The 23,038-nt window shown below is 36.7% G+C and overlaps 1 protein-coding gene and 1 pseudogene across 2 annotated transcripts in view; one reads left to right on the top strand and one right to left on the bottom strand.

The window, feature by feature from the left end:
• Window positions 1–23,038, top strand: part of TXNDC16 (thioredoxin domain containing 16) — a 124,172-nt gene that overhangs the window by 56,027 nt on the left and 45,107 nt on the right. For both annotated transcript variants that reach the window (XM_055088431.1, XM_028495865.2), the window contains exons 9-15: window positions 333–499; window positions 888–948; window positions 5,478–5,601; window positions 11,090–11,233; window positions 12,113–12,172; window positions 21,488–21,656; window positions 22,002–22,138. In XM_055088431.1, the coding sequence (XP_054944406.1) occupies window positions 333–499; window positions 888–948; window positions 5,478–5,601; window positions 11,090–11,233; window positions 12,113–12,172; window positions 21,488–21,656; window positions 22,002–22,138 (862 nt within the window). The remainder of the gene's footprint in view (window positions 1–332; window positions 500–887; window positions 949–5,477; window positions 5,602–11,089; window positions 11,234–12,112; window positions 12,173–21,487; window positions 21,657–22,001; window positions 22,139–23,038) is intronic.
• LOC102997002 (adiponectin receptor protein 1-like) lies at window positions 1,906–3,379 on the bottom strand (annotated as a pseudogene).

Raw genomic sequence — 23,038 nt, 5'->3', positions numbered from 1 at the left:
TTTGTTTCAAATATCTATCTCTTTATTTATCAGTACCACAGTTTTTTTTATTTTTTTTTGTTTGTTTCTTTATAATATCCTTATTCTTTATGGTTGTAAATTTCTGTTTAACTCCTTGTAAAATTTGTTAGTTTCATAATGCTTAAACTATATAGGTACACTGGGAGCATTAAACTTAGAAAATCATGAGACCATTTCTGTTAAAGTTAATGTATTTATTTCACAGACTTGTTTTTTCACTTGTCTTTATTGATAAGAATTAGCAGGGTTTAAATCCAAATGTTGGAACATTATCACATAGTAAAGATGTTTTGTTCTTTTTCTAAATGAAGACTGAAGTTGCTGAAGATCCTCAACAAGTTTCAACTGTTCATCTTCAACTAGGGTTGCCACTGGTTTTTATTGTTAGTCAACAAGCTACATATGAAGCTGATAGAACAACTGCAGAATGGGTTGCTTGGCGTCTTCTGGGAAAAGCAGGAGTTCTGCTCTTGTTAAGGTATTTTAAACATAAAGTAGTCACTATACTGTATTTAGCAGAACACTAATATTTTTCCTATATGGCAGTCTGTTCACTTATAAATAAAATCAGATCTCTAATGGACTCTAATATAGTTAAAACCAGTTGCTGAGCTAAAGTCTTTAATTATCAGCTTGATTAATATTTAGACCTTTAAACTTTGCTAAATGAAGCTGTAGATTAAGACAGAAGGCAGAAAATCTGATCTGTATTTATGTGTAAAATTTTTCAGACTCACTAAATTGTAATCTTTCTTCATAAACATTTTTTAGTATAAGAACTTACAGCTCTATTTTAGATTGACATCCTGGATGACTATTATTCTTGAGATTAACAACATGAAACATTTATTTCCATTCTGAAAAAGGGACTCTTTGGAAGTGGACATTCCTCAGAATGCTAATGTGGTCTTCAAAAGAGCAGAAGAGGTAAGTCATTTTATATATTGCTCTACAGTGTCTGCTTATTTAATACACGCGGTCCTAAAGTAACATACACTTATTATAGGAAAATTCTGTGAATTGCCACTATTCAAAGATAATCGCTGTTAACATTTTGGTGTGTTTTTTTTCATCTGTTAATCTATCTCTCCGTGTGTGTGTGTGTGTCTGTGTGTGTGTGTTTATTTAAATATATATGTATTCTTTATTAATTTTTTTTTGAATGCCAAGTGTCTTCTGTACTCTATTATCATCATAGTCTTTGCATCAAAGTACATAGCAATGGTAGCAGGTTTCTTTTTAAAGCTTAGTATTAAATGTTAAATATCTTTCCCCACTTTAATTTTACATTACTCTGCCAAGAAAATATTAAAACTCAAGTTATCTGAAGCCTGGACACACTTCCATGATTAGCCGGGCTGTGTAAAAGTTGGTGGCTTTGTTCTGCCTGCTGTGTGAGCAGGTCCAGGCCCTAGAAAGATGGACGAGGTTATCATTGTTTTTCAAAAGTGTGCTACAAAAACGGGTGGCCTGTTATAAGCCAGGTTACAAAGTCAAGACGGGGATGAGGGAGGGACAGTTTCTTCTAGCAACAGAATTTCTGAAGAGTCCCAGTCCATCATTCTTCCCCAGAATGGTTGGAGAGGGCGTAAAATCTCAACATGAGTTTCAAAGCCCCATCTCTGTAAGGGGACAGTAGTTGCCTTACTGAGGAGGGCGCGGCTCAGCGGTGGGACGGCCGTGTCTGCCCACCCCCACTGCTCTCACCGAGGGAGTGGAGAGTTGACTGCCCAGTGAGTGTGAAGTGGGCTGAAGCTCAGTTGGTACTGAATTCTCTAAGAGGTTTCTTCTAGAAACAGACAGCTCAGACCCTTCCTCTCACTTCAGCAAAGAAGTTATTTTAAAAGCACTTGGGAAGTTCCTCCTGCGCCCTTGCAGGGCGGCTCAGAGGAGGGAGTCGTCAGTACAGCCCCCTTCCAGGCCATATCGGAACTCCTGAAAGTTGGAGACCCCGTAGAAGTGGACGAAGGCGGCTGCCCCCACCAGGACGTGGAAGATCTGATGAGACTCGAACCGTATGTCGGATTTTCCAGGGAAGAAGCGCTCGGGAATCCGTGCGGCATAAAGGCCAGCTCTGGTGATGTACATCACAGCCATGAGGAAGAACCAGCCCATCTGGCCCACCGTGGTGGCCTTGACGAAGCCCTCTGCGACTGTAAAGTGTGTGGTGGGCACGACGCCGCTCAAGCCAAGCCCCGGGAACACCCCTGCTCTTGTCTGCCGGTGCTTAGGAGTGGCAAACCGGTCCCACTGCCCCACAATGATGGCAGAGATGCCCACGATGGAGAGGTGGCTGAGCCGTGGCTGTGGGGAGCAGTAGAGGGGAGTAATAGAGCCAGGAGACAAAGCTCCCCATAAGCAGCAGGGCAATCCCTGATAATCCAGTTTGGAAAAGGTCTGAGAGACCTCTGAGTGATAATAGACAGTGTGAAAGAGCCAGGAGAAGCTGAGGCAGAGCACCGCGCCCAGGAAGAACATCCCGAACACCACCTTCTCCTGAAGGCGGGCCATGAAGTACATGTTTGGTCTGAGCATGGTCAGGATACCCAGAAAGTGAAACGGCACAAAACCAAGCAGGTGGTTCCAGATGTTGACGGTCTCTGTGTGGATGCGGAAGATGCTCTTGAAGCAGGCCTGGAAGGAGGGCATGGACGGCCTGTGACCATGCAGCAGGTAGTCATTGTCCTTTAGCCAGTCAGGGAGCACGTCGTACGTCCTGAAGGGGGGCCATGAAGTACATGTTTGGTCTGAGCATGGTCAGGATTCCCAGAAAGAGAAACGGCACAAAACCAAGCAGGTGGTTCCAGATGTTGCCGGTCTACGTGTGGATGCGGAAGATGCGCTTGAAGCAGGCCCGGAAGGAGGCCATGGGTGGCCTGTGACCACGCAGCAGGTAGTCATTGTCCTTTAGCCAGTCGGGGAGCACGTCGTACGGGATGACCCTCCAGCGCCCCTCCCAGACCTTATACACAAACTCCTCCATCTTCTCCATGGCATGGTGGGCTCGCAGGGGAAGTGTCAGCACCCGCCCCTCCTCCTCCTCTTCCTGAGGCACTGGGCATGCCTGCTCTGCTTCAGCTTTGGTTGGGCTGGCAACACCCTACTTGCCTAGCTCCTCTAGCAGGGGGCCCAGCTCAGACAGCTCCACTGTGTCAGCCTCCCTGTTCCCGGCAGGAGCCCCATGGCCCTGGGCTACCACAGGTCCTTTGTGAGAAGACATCTGGCTGGTACCTCAATGCCCTGTGGCCTCAGCTTGGGGAAAGGGTGGGGTCTTTCGGGCCCAGGGAGCAGAGAGTTCCCTGTGATGGAAGACAGGCGGGCGGCGGGCTCTGCTCGGGGGCGGGGACCCCGCGCTACATCCCGCGGCACTGGAGGCGGCCTGTGGCCGAGCGGCGCGAATCTTCTGCCTATATATATATTGTAAAGAAATTTAGGATCATGCTATATATCCTGCTTTTCATGTACAGTTATATTTCATTACTTGCTATTGTGCTGTGATGCCTGCCTTTGTACACTGTTTTGGACATCACTGATTCTTTCCTTTTGCTAAATTTCTGAAAGTAAGTTTTATTAAAGGAAATGGGAATTTTTAAGACTTTTTAAATACATTGTCAGATTTCCCTCCAGAAGGGTTATACTTTTATCAGCAGGGTTTGGAATTTCTTGTTTCTCATACATCTTTGCCAGTACTGACCAGTAATCTTAAAAAAAAAATCATTTCTATACACAAAAAAAGTTTCAGTATTAATTTGCATGTCTTTGATAACTTTGACTAGTTAGGTCATTTGTATTTCCTCTGTAAATTTCTGTTATTGTCCCTTTTTCCTTAAATTTTTCTTAATTAAGAACTCTTTAATTCTGAACATCTTATAAATATTATATACATATGCTAAAAAATTATTGATATGTTTATGAACTGCCAGACAGTTTAAACTTAAATTCTCTTGCATAAGTCTATGATAGGAATACTGGGTTAAAGAGTCAGAAGACTTGGATTCTCTTCCTGCTAGTTCTGGGTCCAGATAACTGAATTAACTTCTTCAAGCTCAGATTTCTCACTTGTGAAATAGTCATAACACCTCCCCTTCTAACTTACAAGAAATTTTATAAGACCAAATAGGAAAATACTTTGAGAACTGTAGTATTGTTCAAATGTGTACACTGTGGGGCTAGTACGCTTTGCTTTTTGACTAGGTAATGGAAAGAATACTTTCTGAAGCTATTTTTTTTACTGTTTGGTAAAGACCCCTAAGTAGGAAATTACTTTATTTGTTATTGGGAAATAGGTTTTATAGAAGAATTAAAGTTCATGCTGTTGTCCCAGTGCATATAAAAGTTATATATACACTATACTGTAGTCTAGTAAGTGTGCCATAGCATTATGTCTAAAAAAACAATGTATATGCCTTAATTAAAAAATTCCTTATTGCTAAAAAATGCTAACCATCATCTGAGCCTTCAGTGAGTTGTAATCTTTTTGCTTGTGGAGGGTCCTGCCTTGATGTTGATGTGGCTGCTGACCGACCAGGGCAGTGGCTGCGGCAGTTTCTTAAGATCAGACGACAGTGAAGTTTGCCCCGTTGATCGAGTCTCCCTTTCATGAATGATTTCTCTGCAGTATGCTACAGAGCAATGCTGCTTGGTAGAATTTTACCCAGAGTAGAACGTCTTTCACAATTGGAATCAATCCTCTCAGACCCTGCTGCTGCTCTATCAACTTAGTTTTTGTAATATTCTCAAGCCTTTGTTGTCGTTTCAACAGTCTTCACAGCATCTTCACCAGGAGTGCATTCCGTCTCAAGAAACCACTTTCTTTGCTCATCCATAAGAAGCAACTCCTCATCCCTTCAAGTTTTATCATGAGGTTGCAGCAGGGATAATTTACTAAAATAATCCAGTGGTCTAAAATTTCATGTTTTAAAAATGTTTTGGTTGAGGCTTAGTGAAAGAAATTTTAATGGAATAGAATTTGGTGTTCTTAAAATACCTAGGGGCAGATAGTATTTTTATGTTTATGGCTAAACAGGCAATTAAACTTTTTAGTGGAATTTTTTTAGGTGAAGTATTATTTTGAATATTTCTGTAGAATACAAAATAATTTTGTCTCTGTAATAAATTGTATATATTTTTATACCTCAATTGTATCGAGGTAGGACTTACTGTTATATGTAAAATGCTTCAGATGTCAGTATAATGTAATTGTGACAAAAAGCAAGCGAGACTTTCAGTTCTTTTCTGCCCTCTTTTTCAGTAGCGCACGCTATCTTGCTATAACGTATACTTTGGATGCTTTTAATAGTGATCGTGGAGTTAATTTACCTTTTTAAAAAAAATATTAAAATTGAAGTTCAGAGGTTTAGTTTCATTTGATTTTAGTGTCAAACAAGTAAAACATTTTTATATTAAAATGCTTTGTTATATTTTAGTCATCTCTTTTAAAATTAATGTATTTCTAGGGAGTGCCAGTGGAATTTTTGGTGTTAAATAATATTGATTTAATCGTATCCCGTGTGGAAAGTAATATGCACATTGAGGAAATGCACGAAGATGAAGACAATGACATTGAAGGTCCAGATATGGGTAATATGTTTTTTTGATGATCCTGCTCCCCTCCCATTTATGCCCAGCATCCTTAAGGTCAGTGAAATTTCAGTGAATTAACTGTCATATACAAGAATGTGAAGAGACCTGAAGAAATTAATTTTGAATTGCATTTTAGCAAGTTGATGAGGTGTAAAGATATAAGGATGCTCTATTTTGTTTAGTGCGATACCTTTCATTGTTACATGTCAGGCTTCTAGCTTTCCACAAGTGTGCCTTTATCCTCCACATCAGTTCTTTCAGCCCTACTGGTCTACTCCATGTTTAAAAAGGACCCAGGAGCCACAGTATGATATTTTATTTTTATTATTCCTATTAGGATATGAAATTCTGATAAATATAGTTGTATTTGTAGTTGTAAATGAATCCGATTGTTAACAGTATAGGGAGTAAATTTTGATAACATTTTAATAATTCTTTTTAACATGTTATTTCTGTTTTTCTTTTTATTGCTCTTATTGCTTACATTTTTGACGTATTCTATAGTTTTCAAGGCTATTTCCCACACATTATTTACTTTGATAGCTGTCCTCTGAGTTAGCTGAGGTCACCTTCGTTTTGTAGAGGAAAAAAATCTGTGTTTTAGCTCAGTTAAGTGATCTGCCCAATGTCACACAAATGGCATGTGGAGCATTCTGACTTGAAATCTTACTTATGATCATTATCATTCCTAGTACTTCTTTTATAACATCAGTCCTATTCTGAAATTGCTTATTTACTTTTCTCTCTTCTCTATTGGTCTATAAAATTTCTAAGGCAGGGATTATGTCTTGTGCATTATTGTATCCCATTTAGCAAATACTTGAATTTTTATATAGTACTATTATCATGAGTCCCATTTAGTAAATACTTTTTTTAAAATTTATTTATTTATTTATTTTTGGCTGCGTTGGGTCTTTGTTGCTGTGCGTGGGCTTTCTCTAGTTGCGGCGAGCGGGAGCTACTCTTCGTTGCAGTGTGCGGGTTTCTCATTGTGGTGGCTTCTCTTGTTGTGGACCATGGGTTCTGGGTGTGCAGGTTCAGTAGTTGTGGCTCACAGGCTCTAGTGCACAGGCTCAGTAGTTGTGGCACACGGGCTTAGTTGCTACGTGGCATGTGGGATCTTCCTGGACCAGGGATTGAACCCGTGTCCCCTGCATTGGCAGGTGGATTCTTAACCACTGCGCCACCAGGGAAGTCCCGTAAATATTTTTTATATAGTCCTATTATCATGACTCCCAAGATGGAAGTAATTTACATATTGTTTTCATGAGGTCCATTTATTATGAGGATCAACATCTATATTATAAATTTAATAAGGGCTCTGAGCTTTAAGTTTTACCGGTGACCAGCTTCTTGGTTTGAGCACTGCTCTAGTTTTTTTCTGATATACAGAGGTTAGAATTGCTTGTGATTTAAGCCAGAGTTCTTCTCCATAGCATCGTATAGGCAGATCTGTGTTCTGCTCTCTTGCTCCCTGCTTTATTCCTGTCATGGTCCATATATTCTTTAGAGTCAGAGGAATCATCCATCAATTTAATAAGATTCCTGTCCTCAGTGGTAGTTGCCTGTTTCAAAATTTCATTGTTGCCATGTCCCCTGTTTTACTTCCTGATTCTCTGGCTTTAGTTTGCCCTCTGGTGTTGCCTTCTCTTTTTTTCTAACTCTTCCCTATCTTCTCTCCTCAGCCCAGTTCTCGTGTTTCTTTTACAGCTTTCTTTTTTTGCTTCGTAGTGGAATTTTTTGTTTTGTTTTGTTTTTTGGGGTTTTTTATTTGGTCTTAACTTCCTATGTTTGTAATCCATATTGACCCATAATATAGTTTGATGTCGTGCCCATATACACAGTTTCTCTCTCATTTTCATTTCATTCCCATTTATATGAGACATGGATGAGGGTTTGGAAAGCGTTTGTTACCATGTAAGAGCGGAATATAAAGAAAAATGTCCTTCAAAGGAAATGGGCACAAGATGAATCAGAATTAAATGGACTGAGGTCTCCAGAAGGAGAGTATGAAAAAAAAACAAACAAACGTGTGGCTAAAAAGAGAGTGTGTGTGTATATATATACACACTATATATATATATATATATATATATATATATATATATATATATATATGAATTGGTGAAAGTTTGAGCTGAGGAATAAATAAATTTATAAATTATAAATTTATAAATGAGGGTGGCTTATTAAGAGAATGGGGAAGTAAGAAGGAGGTGTTAGGACAAGATAAGAGAAGAAAGGATGGATTGGGAAATAAGAATGGACTGGCAGGAAAATGAAAATACATGAATAATTAGAAAAAATACAGTAAATGAGAAAATTGGCCTTTATTAATTTTGGTATTGAGGGCATAACTTTTAGTGTCATAGAATGTGGTATTTAAAAGTACCTTAAAATTAATAGTTGAACTCTTATGTTTCACAGGTTTGAATATTGAGACACAGAGTTATATAATTGACTAGAGTTACACAGCTAAAAATTGCCAATATGGTACTGAAACCCAGACCTAGTATTTTATTTTATAGTATTAGCAATCATATGGAAAATAATAATTTAGTTTTCTGAATGCATTGCCTTTCTCACTTCCTCCCTTCCTTTCTTTTTAATATGTTGTTACAGAGAATTATAAACTTACCATAAAGTAGACAGCATAATAGAACAAATCTCCAGGTACCCATTACCTGGCCTCGCCCAGCCACCATCAGTTTATGGCTAATCCTATTCCAATCACTGCCCTCCCTTTATTATTTTGCAGCAAATTCCAAACATACAAATTCATCCATAAATATTTCCCTGTGTATTTCAGAAATGTAAGGATTCTCCTTTTAAAATTAACATAATTATTGCTATTACTACATCTACAAAGTTAACAATAATTCTTAATATCAGAGAGTCAGTGTTCAGATTTCAACTTCATCATGATTTTTTATGCCACTGTTGCTTTGTACATGCTGTTCCTTTTACTCCATATGCCTCTACTGCCTGCCTAAGTTTTATTTTTCTTTTAATGTTCAGCTTGTGGCAACTCTTCTAGGAAGCTTGTTTCTCTTATCAAGTTAGATGTCCCTCCAGTGTTACCATACAATCTATATAAATTCCAATAGGATATTTGTGAATTCATAATGTGTTTTTTATTTTTTATTTTTTTTACCACATACTTTGATGGATGGATGGACCGATGAATGGGTGGGTGGATGGGTCTATCTGTCTATCTTAATGAAAAGTTTTTTTTTTTTAAGATTTAATTGACATGTAACATGTTAGTTTTAGTTGTACACCATAATGATTCAATATTTCTGTATATTGTGGTTAATGAAAGTTTTTTACATATTCAGAATCCACCCTTAACTCAATACACTTAGAATAAAATCCAAAATTCTCGGCTTATATGGCCTCTTATAATCCAGCTACTGTCTAGCCTAGATATATATATATATATATATATATATATATATGAATTGGTGAAAGTTTGAGCTGAGGAATAAATAAATTTATAAATTATAAATTTATAAATGAGGGTGGCTTATTAAGAGAATGGGGAAGTAAGAAGGAGGTGTTAGGACAAGATAAGAGAAGAAAGGATGGATTGGGAAATAAGAATGGACTGGCAGGAAAATGAAAATACATGAATAATTAGAAAAAATACAGTAAATGAGAAAATTGGCCTTTATTAATTTTGGTATTGAGGGCATAACTTTTAGTGTCATAGAATGTGGTATTTAAAAGTACCTTAAAATTAATAGTTGAACTCTTATGTTTCACAGGTTTGAATATTGAGACACAGAGTTATATAATTGACTAGAGTTACACAGCTAAAAATTGCCAATATGGTACTGAAACCCAGACCTAGTATTTTATTTTATAGTATTAGCAATCATATGGAAAATAATAATTTAGTTTTCTGAATGCATTGCCTTTCTCACTTCCTCCCTTCCTTTCTTTTTAATATGTTGTTACAGAGAATTATAAACTTACCATAAAGTAGACAGCATAATAGAACAAATCTCCAGGTACCCATTACCTGGCCTCGCCCAGCCACCATCAGTTTATGGCTAATCCTATTCCAATCACTGCCCTCCCTTTATTATTTTGCAGCAAATTCCAAACATACAAATTCATCCATAAATATTTCCCTGTGTATTTCAGAAATGTAAGGATTCTCCTTTTAAAATTAACATAATTATTGCTATTACTACATCTACAAAGTTAACAATAATTCTTAATATCAGAGAGTCAGTGTTCAGATTTCAACTTCATCATGATTTTTTATGCCACTGTTGCTTTGTACATGCTGTTCCTTTTACTCCATATGCCTCTACTGCCTGCCTAAGTTTTATTTTTCTTTTAATGTTCAGCTTGTGGCAACTCTTCTAGGAAGCTTGTTTCTCTTATCAAGTTAGATGTCCCTCCAGTGTTACCATACAATCTATATAAATTCCAATAGGATATTTGTGAATTCATAATGTGTTTTTTATTTTTTATTTTTTTTACCACATACTTTGATGGATGGATGGACCGATGAATGGGTGGGTGGATGGGTCTATCTGTCTATCTTAATGAAAAGTTTTTTTTTTTAAGATTTAATTGACATGTAACATGTTAGTTTTAGTTGTACACCATAATGATTCAATATTTCTGTATATTGTGGTTAATGAAAGTTTTTTACATATTCAGAATCCACCCTTAACTCAATACACTTAGAATAAAATCCAAAATTCTCGGCTTATATGGCCTCTTATAATCCAGCTACTGTCTAGCCTAGAGTTTTCTCATGTTATTTCTTCAGGCCATCTTGTTTTAGTCAAATTTGCCTTCCCTCAGTACCTAGAATATGCTTAGCTCTTATTTCTCAGAGCTTTGCATGTGTTTTCCCTTTGCCTAAAACATCCTTTTATTGATTCTCTATCTAGTGGACTTTGGATCTCCCAATCTAAATCTCCCTGTTAAAATCTCTCACTATGTATTTTACCTTTCCTCTTAAGCTGATCACATTTATAGTTACATATTTATTTAGTGATCAGTTTATTGACTGACTTTTCCATAGATAGGCTCTATGTGGTCAGGGACTATGTCTGCTTTGTTTACCACTTTCCTTAGTGTCTTTCACAGTGCTTGGCATGTAGTAGTAGAAGCTAAAGAAACACTGTCAAATATGTATGGTAGGACTTTTTTGGCTTATAAATTAATATGTTGATTAGAAATAAAAGAACAATTTTTATATTATTTCTCGAAAAGTTTAACGCCTTTTGGAATTGACTAAAACTTGACAATTTCTGGGTCAGGAAGCATCTGAGAGTCATTTAAGATAGGAAGCCAGACAACTGGAAAGTTTTCTAAATATCATGCATTTTAAATATTAAGATTGTATGAATTCAAAAGTTTTTATAAAGTACCAAATTTTCACATGCTTGCCTGGGAGAAGAGCTTAAATTTTTTAAATTATACATTTATATTTACATTAATTCCTCTTTAAACATTTTAGATATTCAAGATGATGAAGTGGCAGAAACTGTTTACAGAGACAGGAAGAGACAGCTACCTTTGGAACTCACAGTGGAACTAACAGAAGAGACATTTAATGCGACAGTAACAGCTTCTGACAGCATAGTGCTTTTCTATGCTGGTTGTGAGTATGAGCCTTTAGAGGTGACTACTATATTGCATATTAGGGCATTTAAAGTAGGCAGATTTTATTTTTGCATTTTGTTATTGCACATTGTAAAGTGACATAATTTTCATATGTTCCACACTTTGAAATATTTACTTCTAGCTGATTCTGGGGTTGTAAAACTGATTATATGTATCTGACTTACAAATTGAAGGTTAATGATTAAACTAGATGTTAAGTTTACTAATTTAGAAAAATTATTGTTATTCAAGCTAATGACTGATTAACAGTTATTATAGATTTATAGGCACTATATTGCTTTTATCCTCAAACAATAGCTGTTCAAGTATACTCCTTGCAGTATGAATGTAGAAACCCTCTTAAATGTTTGGACAATATTGACAACTGCATACTAGGATATTTCTTACTAATAAATAACAATTTGGGGAAACCCCATAAATCTATATGTTTGTTGTATGTAAGTATGGATGCTTTAGAGCAGGGGTCCCCAACCCCCAGGCCACGGACCGGTACTGGTCTGTGGCCTGTTAGGAACCGGGCCACACAGCAGGAGGTGAGCAGCGGGCAAGCCAGCGAAGCTTCATCTGTATTTATAGCCGCTCCCCATTACTCGCATTACTGCCTGAGCTCTGCCTCCTGTCAGCATTGTGGTGAGTCATATAATTATTCCATTATATATTACAATGTAATAATAAGGGAAATAAAGTGCACCATAAATGTAATGTGCTTGAATCATCCCAAAACCATCCCCTCACCCTCCAGTCCATGGAAAAATTGTCTTCCACGAAACTGGTCCCTGGTGCCAAAAAGGTTGGGGACCACTGCTTTAGAGATATGTACATTGTAATATCTGTTTAATTTTTTATTTTAATGTAGGGCAAGCAGTATCCATGGCATTTCTGCAGTCCTATATCGATGTGGCAATTAAGTTGAAAGGTATACTGTGGTATGCATGCTTATTTTCCTGATTTTGAGCCATAGATATTTGTATAACTGTGTCATGCTAAAGATGTAGAAACCCATGTAAAATTTCAGGTTATTATGTTTGTGTCTCCAAGGTTAATAAGTTAATGAACCATGAGTTTCAGAATTCTCAGAAGCATTCACTTTAATTGTCTTCATAAAACTGTCTTGTAGCTACATAGTTAATCCAGTAACCTTTTTGGCTGAATTCAGTCATTCAGCAAACATTTATTGAGTGCCTACTCTGTGCCAGTTACTGTTAAATATTATTAAATATATACTAAATACTATATATACTAAATACTATTAAATAAAATTCTGATAGATAAGAACACATCCTAATGAAGGAACTAAGATACCAGTGTTCTTTTTTTTTTTTTTTTTTTTGCGGTACACGGGCCTCTCACTGTTGTGGCCTCTCCCGTAGCTGAGCACAGGCTCCGGACGCGCAGGCTCAGTGGCCATGGCTCACGGACCTAGCCGCTCCGCAGCATGTGGGATCTTCCCGGACCGGGGCACGAACCTGCATCCCCTGCATCAGCAGGCGGACTCTCAACCACTGCGCCACCAGGGAAACCTGATACCAGTGTTCTGGAAGCTATACAGTTAGGATATTTTTTAATAGCCAGAATCTTTTTATTTTAACTATTCTATGAAACCTGATTCAGTGGTAGACAAATAAGAATCCAAGGAATGGACTCAAAATGTCTATGCCACCATCCCAGCAAAGAAAAAAGGAGGAGTAGGGAGGCCTTTTAGCATTAGTAAGAGAGAGATAGTGTTGGCTTAGGTAAGTATAATGTTTTGTAATCATTTGAATAAGAATATATCATGCTTTGTATCTTTAATATGATTTCCTCCTACTCTGTTCTTTTTGTTTATAAAAGCTATTATGGCTAAATAGGCTTTTTCTTAGCTACTCCAGGAATGCATCCACCATTTAGTTTTGAGGTACTAGCTTACAGGCTCTTTCATTATTTAGTAAGTTCCTTATTGGTGGAGAGTGTGTCTTATACTCGGCTCACTGGACTTGGTGCATTGCATTACATTACAGAATATCTGGTGTTTAATAATTGTTGAGTAAATGATTAAGCAAATGTAGTAGAGTTTCATAAATTTTGTTTTATTTAGTGGAAAATGTGTACTGGTATACAACTTATATATTTATATTGGGGACTTTTGTGAACTCAAGAAATTGATTCCAGAAAGTCAATCCTAAATGCAACATGTTCTATAGTAATAAAAACATCAGAGGTATAAAAAATCATTTTTGAACCATTTCTCTTCCATTCATTTCCCAACCACATTTGATCCAACTTTTGATTATTTCATTCCCCAAGTGAAGAGATGATTAAGTCTATAGATACTGTGATCCCTAACTTTTGTTTTTTAAAGCAATCTTGTCATTCTCTTTTAGATTCTCCTTTATGGTTGCAATTTATAGACAGATTTAAGTTTCTTCTCTTAGGTTTTCCAGCCTTATTGGTAAATAATTAGAAGAAAGAAAAAGGGGAAAAATATAAACCACAATGAAATAGTGATTGGATAATGTCCCTGAATAATAGAATTATTCCCCCCTCCGCAGCCCATTTGATTAGATACCAAATGAAAATGGAAAAAGATTCTCTTACTTCTCTGTTAATGACCAAATAAAGATGTGACCCCTTAATGCAAGGACTCTTAGTTGTATGTGTTTGTAGAATAAAAAAGCAGATAACCAACCCAAGGGTTTGATTTCCTTTTTTGATTAGTATGTTCTTTATGAATAAAAATCCTGTTAGTAATTAGATATCAGATAAATGGATTATTTTGGAAGTTCATGAGGCTTAATATAGAAATGCATACTATATGTAACAATAGTGTTTTGTGTCTGTGGTGAAGCCTATACTGTAATTTTGTAAATTGGGAAAATATTGTAATATTTTGGTCCTTTAGTCCTGTAATCTCTCATGTTGACTTGGGAAAAAGCCACTTTTTATCTCTTAGTACAAGAGGATGGAGAATATTTTATATTCAGTCACAAGGTGGCAGCAAATGTCAAGTTTTTATAATTACATAGTATCTGTAGCTAAGAGAGTCTGTTTTGTTTTGTTTTGTTTTTCTTTTAAATTAAGACCCCTATTTGGAATTGCTGCATTGATAAAGTATGTGGAATATAATACTACAGTCATCTTAGAATATTAGACTATTTCCATTTGAAACATGATTAAGTATTGAAACCATTTTACAGGAAAGAAAATAAAAATGTGATAACTTCAATATAAGTAGGCTTATAACTTTTAATGATATGTATCAATATTCTTTTTCCAGTTTTAAAGATAACATCAAAGTTTTCAACTTGGACAAAGGAATAATAACATTTTTAGCCGTAGACCCACTGAGGATGCTTATTGAAGGGAAAGAACTACAAGTGTAATAACACCATGTTCCATCCTTGGGTGACAGTACATAATATGATATTGTCTGAACAAGCACCAGTACAAGCACCACTAGATATTTATTGATAAATGATTAAAATAAAGGATAAGAGAACTTTATAGAGTAGATCCAACTTTACAAGGAATAAGGATTTATTTTTGTTTATATGCTCATATAATATTCAAGTATTAATATACTTTAGTGTAAACATTGAAAATTTGTTCACGAAGAAATATCAGGGCACATTTCACAAATTTTTATTGGGCACATAATATGTAACAGACATTGTACTAGGCAGCAGGTTTATAGTGGTGAATGAGACAGACTAGACCCTGCCTATATTATCAAACAGATTGCTAACACTAAATCTAAGGTAGTAAGTTATTGCATCTATGAGATATAATCTAGGAGCATTTAAAATGTAAGGAAGAATTTTCAGTATTAAAACTTTTAGCAATAAAATATTAAAATACTGCATTTCACAATTTTAATCATATGGGTAGATAACATCTTAAAGTAGGATATAACCTATATTGATACACAAAGATTCCTTCTTTGATCTAATATTATATTAAAGTTTCCTTTTATTAGAATTTATTCCTTCCTTTCATTAGGTGAGTTGTGTGATGCTTTGTCATTTGTTTTTTTGATATCTCTTCACCTAATTAGTTACACATTTTGGAGGGCCTTGCATATACAGCTGACTTAAACAACACAAGGATTAGGGGTGTTGACCCTCCGTTCAGTAGAAAATCCAAGAATAACAGATTTGGCCCTCTGTATACATGGTTGCTCCATATCTGAGGTTCCACATCCATGGATTCATCCAACCTTGGAACGTGTAGTACTGTAGTATTTACTATTGAAAAAAATCCACATATAAGTGGACCTGCACAGTTGAAACCTGTGTTATTCAAGGGTCAACTGTATTAGTATAGAACAAGTAGAAATTTCTCTTTGGGATTTCACTATGATGTGTTTTCTTGGGCTGAGAAGAAATTATAATATTTTAAATAAATAAATAAATAAGAAATTATAATATTTAGACAGGATGGGTATGTGAAACCCTCGATGAATTCCATGTGTTTAGTTTATTCACACACATATTTAAGGTGTTTCATGTTCAAGGACCACTCTAGGTGCTGGAAAACCAGTGACAAGGAAAACAGACACAGTCCCTACTCTCAGGGAGCTCTAATCATACAACAACACAGATGAGTACATAATTACATGATGAGATACGGAAAAGAGCTTGGTCCTCTAAGAGCATAGGAATATGATGCAGATCAGGGTGTCAGAGGAGGCTTCCTTGAAGTGGTCACACGTGCAGAGATCTGAAGGGGTGAAAAAACCTGACTGCAGAAACTGGTGGGTGTGGGCTGGTAGCAAAGTAGATTTGAGTTTTGAAAAGATATCTCTAGCTTCGGTGTAGAGACATATCAAATTCAGGGAGATAAATTAGGAGAAATGATAAATAGTGGCAGTGAAGAGAAAGGGACAGATATAAGAGGTATTTAAAATTCAGGTGGTAAAATTGAAGTGCATGCTGATTGATAAGATTAGACCTGTGGAGTTTAGGAATGGGGAGGCGCAAGAGATGATACTTTGTTTTCCGAGTTATTCAAAGATGGCAACATTCACCACTATTCAGAGGAAGGAAACCATACTTGTTTTAGACATCTTGAGTTTGAGGATGTTTCCGTTCAAAGGGAACTAGAGAAGGCAGTAAGAATACATTGGTCTGGAACTTTAAAGGATGAGCCTGGGCCAAAGCTATAAATTTAGGATTCATTAGATTGTCGATGATTATTGAGATTGTTTAGAAGAGAGGGTAGAAAAAGAAGAGAAAGCAGCTTAAACTGAGCCTTGGGGGAACTCCTGACTCCACTGGCAGAAGAGCCTGCAAGAGGGACCAAAAAGGAGCAGCTAGAGAGTTGGGGGTGGGGGTGGGAGCCAATAGAGGAAGGTGCTACAGAAAATCAAGGGAAGAGAGTGTTTCAGCTGGAGTGTTTCATACTGCTGAGAAGTTGTAATAAGAATGGGATATAGGGCTTCCCTGGTGGCGCAGTGGTTGGGAGTCCGCCTGCCGATGCAGGGAACACGGGTTTGTGCCCTGGTCCGGGAGGATCCCACATGCCGTGGAGTGGCTAGGCCCATGAGCCATGGCCGCTGAGCCTGCGCGTCTGGAGACTGTGCTCCACAGCAGGAGAGGCCACAGCAGTGAGAGGCCCGTATACCGCAAAAAAAAAAAAAAAAAAAAAAAAAAAGTATGGGATATAGAGGTGGGGTCAAGATGGCGGGGTGGGAAGATGCAAAGTTAGCATCTCCCCACAACTAGGGCACCTGCCGGCTGCTGGTGGGGAACTCTGATCCCCAAGGAGACGGGAGGAACCCCAAAGTGAACCGGCAGCTTGCAGGATCCTGGTTCACAAGCCCGGGGTCTGGCTGAAGCTCCTGCAGTGGGAGCTCCGAGTCCAAACCACTGGACTAACAGAGAACCTCAGATCCCAGGCAACATTCACCAGAGTGAGGTCTCAAGGAGGTCCTCACCTCAGCACCAACACCCAGCTCTACCCAATAGCCTACAAACTCCAGTGTTGGAAGCGTCGGGCCAAACAAGCAGTAAGACAGGAACACAATCCCCCTCATAAAAACAAAAAAACAATGAGATGGCAAAAAAAATATGTCACAGATGAAGAAGCAAGGTAAAAACCTACAAGACCAAATAAATGAAGAGGAAATAGGCAATCTACCTGAAAAAGAATTTATAGTAATGATAATAAAGATGATCCAGAATCTCAGAAATAGAATGGAGGCGTGGATTGAGAAAATACAGGAAATGTTTAACAAAGATCTAGAAGAAGTAAAGAACAAACAGAGATGAACAACACAATAACGGAAGTGAAAAATACACTAGAAGGAATCAATAACAATAATGGAGGCAGAAGAACGAATAAGTGAGCTGGAAGACAACATGGTGGAAATAACTGCTGAGGAGCAGAAAAAAGAAAAAAGAATGAAAAGAATTGAAGACAATCTCAGAGACCTCTGGGACAACACGAAACACACCAACATTCGAATTACTGGGGTCCCAGAAGAAGAAGAGAAAAATGAAAGGTCTGAGAAAATATTTGAAGAGATTATAGTTGAAAACTTCCCTTACATGGGAAAGGAAATAATCAATCAAGTCCAGGAAGCACAGAGAGTCCCATACAGGATAAACTCTAGGAAAAACACACCAAGACATTAGTTAAATGAACAAAAATTAAATTCAAAGAAAAAATAATAAAAGCATCAAGGGAAAAACAAAATAATATACAAAGGAATCCTCATAAGGTTATAAGCTGATTTTTCAGCAGAAACTCTGCAGGCCAGAAGAGAATGGCAGGATATACTTAAATTGATGAAAGAGAAAAACCTACAACCAAGATTACTCTACCCAGCAAGGATCTCATTCAGATTTGATGGAGAAGTCAAAAGCTTTTCAGATAAGCAAAAGCTAAGAGACTTCAGCACCACCAAACCAGCTTTACAATAAATGCTAAAGAAACTTTTCTGAGTGGGAAACACAATAGAAGAAAAAGACCCACAAAAACAAACCCAAAACAATTAAAATGGTAATAGGAACATACATATCGATAATAGCCTTGAATGTAAATGGATTAACTGCCCCAACCAAAAGACACAGACTGACTGAATGGATACAAAAACAAGACCCATATATATGCTGTCTACAAGAGACCCACTTCAGACCTAGCGACACATACAGACTGAAAGTGAAGGGATGGAAAAAGATATTCCATGTAAATGGAAATCGAAAGAAAGCTGGAGTAGCAATACTCATATCAGATAAAATAGACTTTAAAATGAAGACTGTTACAAGAGATAAGGAGGGACACTACATAATGATCAAAGGATCAATCCAAGAAGATATAACAATTATAAATATTTATGTACCCAACATAGGAGCACCTCAATACATAAGGAAAATGCTAACAACCATGAAAGGAGAAATTGACAGTAACACAATAATAGTAGGGGACTTTAACACTCCACTTACACCAATGGATAGATCATCCAGACAGAAAATAAATAATGAAACACAAGCTTGAAATGACACAATAGACCAGATAGATCTAATTGATATTAATAGAACATTTCACCCAAAAGTGGCAGAATACACTTTCTTCTCAAGTGCACATGGAACATTATCCAGGATAGATCACATCCTGGGTCACAAATCAAGCCTTGGAAAATTTAAGAAAATTGAAATTGTATTATGCAACTTTTCTGACCACAACGCTGTGAGATTGGAAATCAATTACAGGAAAAAAAAACCTGTAAAAAACACAAATACATCGAGGCTAAACAGTGCACTACTAAATAACCAAGAGATCACTGAAGAAATCAAAGAAGAAATAAAAAAATACATAGAAACAACTGATGATGAAATCACAATGACCCCAAACCTATGGGATGCAGTAAAAGCAGTTCTAAGAGGGAAGTTTATAGCAATACAATCACCTCAAGACACAAGAAAATTCTCAAATAAACAATCTAACCTTACACTTAAAACAACTAGAGAAAGAAGAACAAAGAAAACCCAAAGTCAGTAGAAGGAAAGAAATCATAAAGATCAGAGCAGAAATAAATGAAATAGAAACAAAGACAACAATAGCAAAGATCAATAAAACTAAAAGCTGTTTCTTTGAGAAGATAACAAAATTGATAAACCCTTAGGCAGACTCATCAAGAAAAAAAGGGAGAGGATTCAAATCAAAATTAGAAATGTAAAAGGAGAAATCACAACTGACATTGCAGAAATACAAAGGATTATAAGAGACTACTACAAACAACTATACGCCAATAAAACGGACAACCACGAAGAAATGGACAAATGGACAAAACTTTCCAAGATGGAACCAGGAATAATTAAAAGTATAAACAGACCTTTCAGAAGTAATGAAACTGAAACCATAATTAAAAATCTTCCAACAAACAGAAGTCCAGGACCAGATGGCTTCACAGGCGAATTCTATCAAACATTTAGAAAAGAGCTAACACTGATTTTTCAAACTCTTCCAAAAAATTGCAGAGGAAGAAACACTCCCAAATTCATTCTACGAAACCACATCACCCTGATACCCAAACCAGAAAAGATATCACAAAAAAAGGAAACTTATAGACCAATATCACTGATGAACATAGATGCAAAAATCCTGAACAGAATACTAGCAAATAGAATTCAACAGCGCATTAAAAGGATCATACACCATGATCAAGTGGGATTTATCCCAGGGATGCAAGGATTCTTCAATATATGCAAATCAATCAATGTGATACACCACATTAACAAATTCAGGAATAAAAACCATATGATCATCTCAATAGATGCACGAAAAGCTTTTGACAAAATTCAACATCAATTTATGATAAAACTCTCCAGAAAATGGGCATAGAGGGAACCTACCTCAACATAATAAAGGCCATATATGACAAACCCACAGCAAGCATCATACTCAATGGTAAAGAACTGAAAGCATTTCCAGATCAGGAACAAGACAAGGATGTCCACTCTTGCCACTCTTATTCAACATAGTTTTGGAAGTCCTTGCCACAGCAATCAGAGAAGAAAAAGAAATAAAAGGAATACAAATTGGAAAAGAAGAAGTAAAAATGTCACTGTTTGCCAATGACATGATACTATTCATAGAAGATCCTAAAGATGCCACCAGAAAACTGCTAGAACTAATCAATGAACTTGGTAAGGTTGCAGGATACAAAATTAATGCACAGGAATCTCTGGCATTCCTATACCAACAATGAAAAAACAGAAAGAGAAATTAAGGAAACACTCCCATTTACCACTGCAACAAAAAGAATAAAATACCTAGGAATAAACCTGCCTAAGGTGGCAAAAGACTTGTACTCAGAAACTATAAAACAATGCTGAAAGAAATCAAAGATGACATAAACAGATGGAGAAATATACAATGTTCTTGGATTAGAAGATTCAATATTGTGAAAACGACTATACTACTCAAAGCAATCTACAAATTCAATGTAATGTCTATCAAACTACCAATGGAATCCTTCACAGAATTAGAACAAAAAATTTTACAATTCATATGGAAATACAAAAGATCCCGAATAGCCAAAGCAATCTTGAGAAAGAAAAATGGAGTTGGAGGAATTAGGCTCCCTGACTTCAGACTATACCACAAAGCTACAGTAATGAAGACAGTATGGTGTTGGCGCAAAAACGGAAATATAGACCAATGATACAAGATAGAATGCCCAGAGATAAACCCACGCACATATGGGCACTTAATTTACGACAAAGGAGGCAAGAACATACAATGGAGAAAAGACAACCTCTTCAATAAGTGCTGGGAAAACTGGACAGCTACACGTAAAAGAATGGAATTAGAACACTACTTAACACCATACACAAAAATAAACTCCAAATGGATTACAGACTAAAATGTACGACCAGACACTATAAAACTCTTAGAGGAAAAACAATCTTTGACATAAGATCTTTTTTGACCCACCTCCTAGAGTAACAGAAATAAAAACAAAAATAGGGACGTCCCTGGTGGCGCAGTGGTTGAGAATCCGCCTGCCAATTCAGGGGACATGGGTTCGTGCCCCGGTCCGGGAAGATCCCACATGCCGCGGAGCGGCTGGGCCCGTGAGCCATGGCCGCTGAGCCTGCGCGTCCGGAGCCTGTGCTCTGCAATGGGAGAGGCCACAAAGGTGAGAGGCCCATGTACCGCAAAAAAAAAAAGAAAAAAAAATATTGACAATTCTCAACAAATGAGTTTTCTACATTAACATTTATAAAATGTGTATTTTCCTTTTATTTAGGCACCTCTACTATGCTGCTTACTAGAGTAAACTGTGCAGATTGGTCTCATGTATGTGCCAAGCAAAATGTTACTGAATTTCCTGTTGTAAAGATGTACAAGGAAGGCGAGAACCCAGTATCTTATGCTGGTATGCTAGGAACTGAAGATCTTATAAAATTTATCCAGCTGTAAGTATTCAGCTTCACCCTAAGATTTTTAAAATGTTAGGTCTATAAAACTTCTAATTCCCATACTTTGTTGACACACTTTGGATAGGTTAAGGAGGTATGAATTGAGATCACAGGGGAAACACTAATGAGCAGAGCCTATCTACTACATTCCATCACTTTTAGGGAGATAGAAATTTTGTTTAATGAGGCTGATTTTTTGTTTAGAATAGTATTTAATTGTCTTTATTTTGTCAGATGCTTATCCTGTGGAATATGCTATGTTCAGTATATTTTAATTATTTTTTTACAAGCTGAAAAGTATCTTTAAAAATTAATTTTGAATATAGTTAAATATTCATCCAGCAACAGGATTTCATGCCCAGTGAACATCATGTCTGTCCAAGAAGCAGAAGAATATTTAAGTGGGAAATTACATAAAGACCTGATCTCCTATTCTAGCATGTCAGTACTGGGGCTGTTTAGTCCAACTATGACAACAGGTAAGTGGAATTGAACATTTAAATTATGTATTATATAGCTAAAGACTCATTTACTAGGGTTTTTTTTGAAAGAATTAATATCTTTTTAAATTATAGAGAATTCAATTAGAGAATTTTGAAAATACAGAGAAGTTTGAAGAAAAAAATGAAAATCTGTAATTATTTAGTTGTTGAACTTTAATTCCTTCCCTGTTTTTCTGTGTACCGATATATTGCATATTTATACAGATTTTAATGTAATTGGGCTAGTACTATGTATCTAGGTTAGTATCTGCTGTTTTTATTTAACATTAAGTGGGTGCCTTTTTTCATGTGATTAATATTCTTCAAAAACATCATGGCTGTATAATATTTGATTGGATGAATATACCGTAATTTATTTAACTATTTGCCAACAAATAATGTTTTTGTTTCTCTTTTTTCTTTTTGTTATATGTAAAGAATACTTTTATTTATTAGTCTTTGTGTAGATTTTAGGATTCTCTATGTACAGTATCATGTCATCTGCAAACAGTGACAGCTTTACTTCTTTTCCGATTTGGATTCCTTTTTTTTCTTTTTCTTCTCTGATTGCTGTGGCTAAAACTTGCAAAACTATGTTCTGTTTGCTAGTATTTTGTTGAGGATTTTTGCATCTATGTTCATCAGTGGTATTGGCCTGTAGTTTTCTTTCTTTGTGATATCTTTGTCTGGTTTGGTGGTGATGGTGGCCTCATAGAATGAGTTTCGGAGTTTCGGAGTTTCCCTCTGCTATATTTTGGAAGAGTTTGAGAGGATAGGTGTTAGCTCGTCTCTAAATGTTTGATAGAATTCGCCTGTGAAGCCATCTGGTCCTGGGCTTTAGTTTGTTGTAAGATTTTTAATCACAGTCTCAATTTCAGTGCTTGTGATTGGTCTGTT

Source organism: Physeter macrocephalus, chromosome 11, assembly GCF_002837175.3.
Source record: "Physeter macrocephalus isolate SW-GA chromosome 11, ASM283717v5, whole genome shotgun sequence".
NCBI lineage: Eukaryota > Metazoa > Chordata > Mammalia > Artiodactyla > Physeteridae > Physeter > Physeter macrocephalus.
This window is presented reverse-complemented; position numbering and strand designations above follow the sequence as displayed.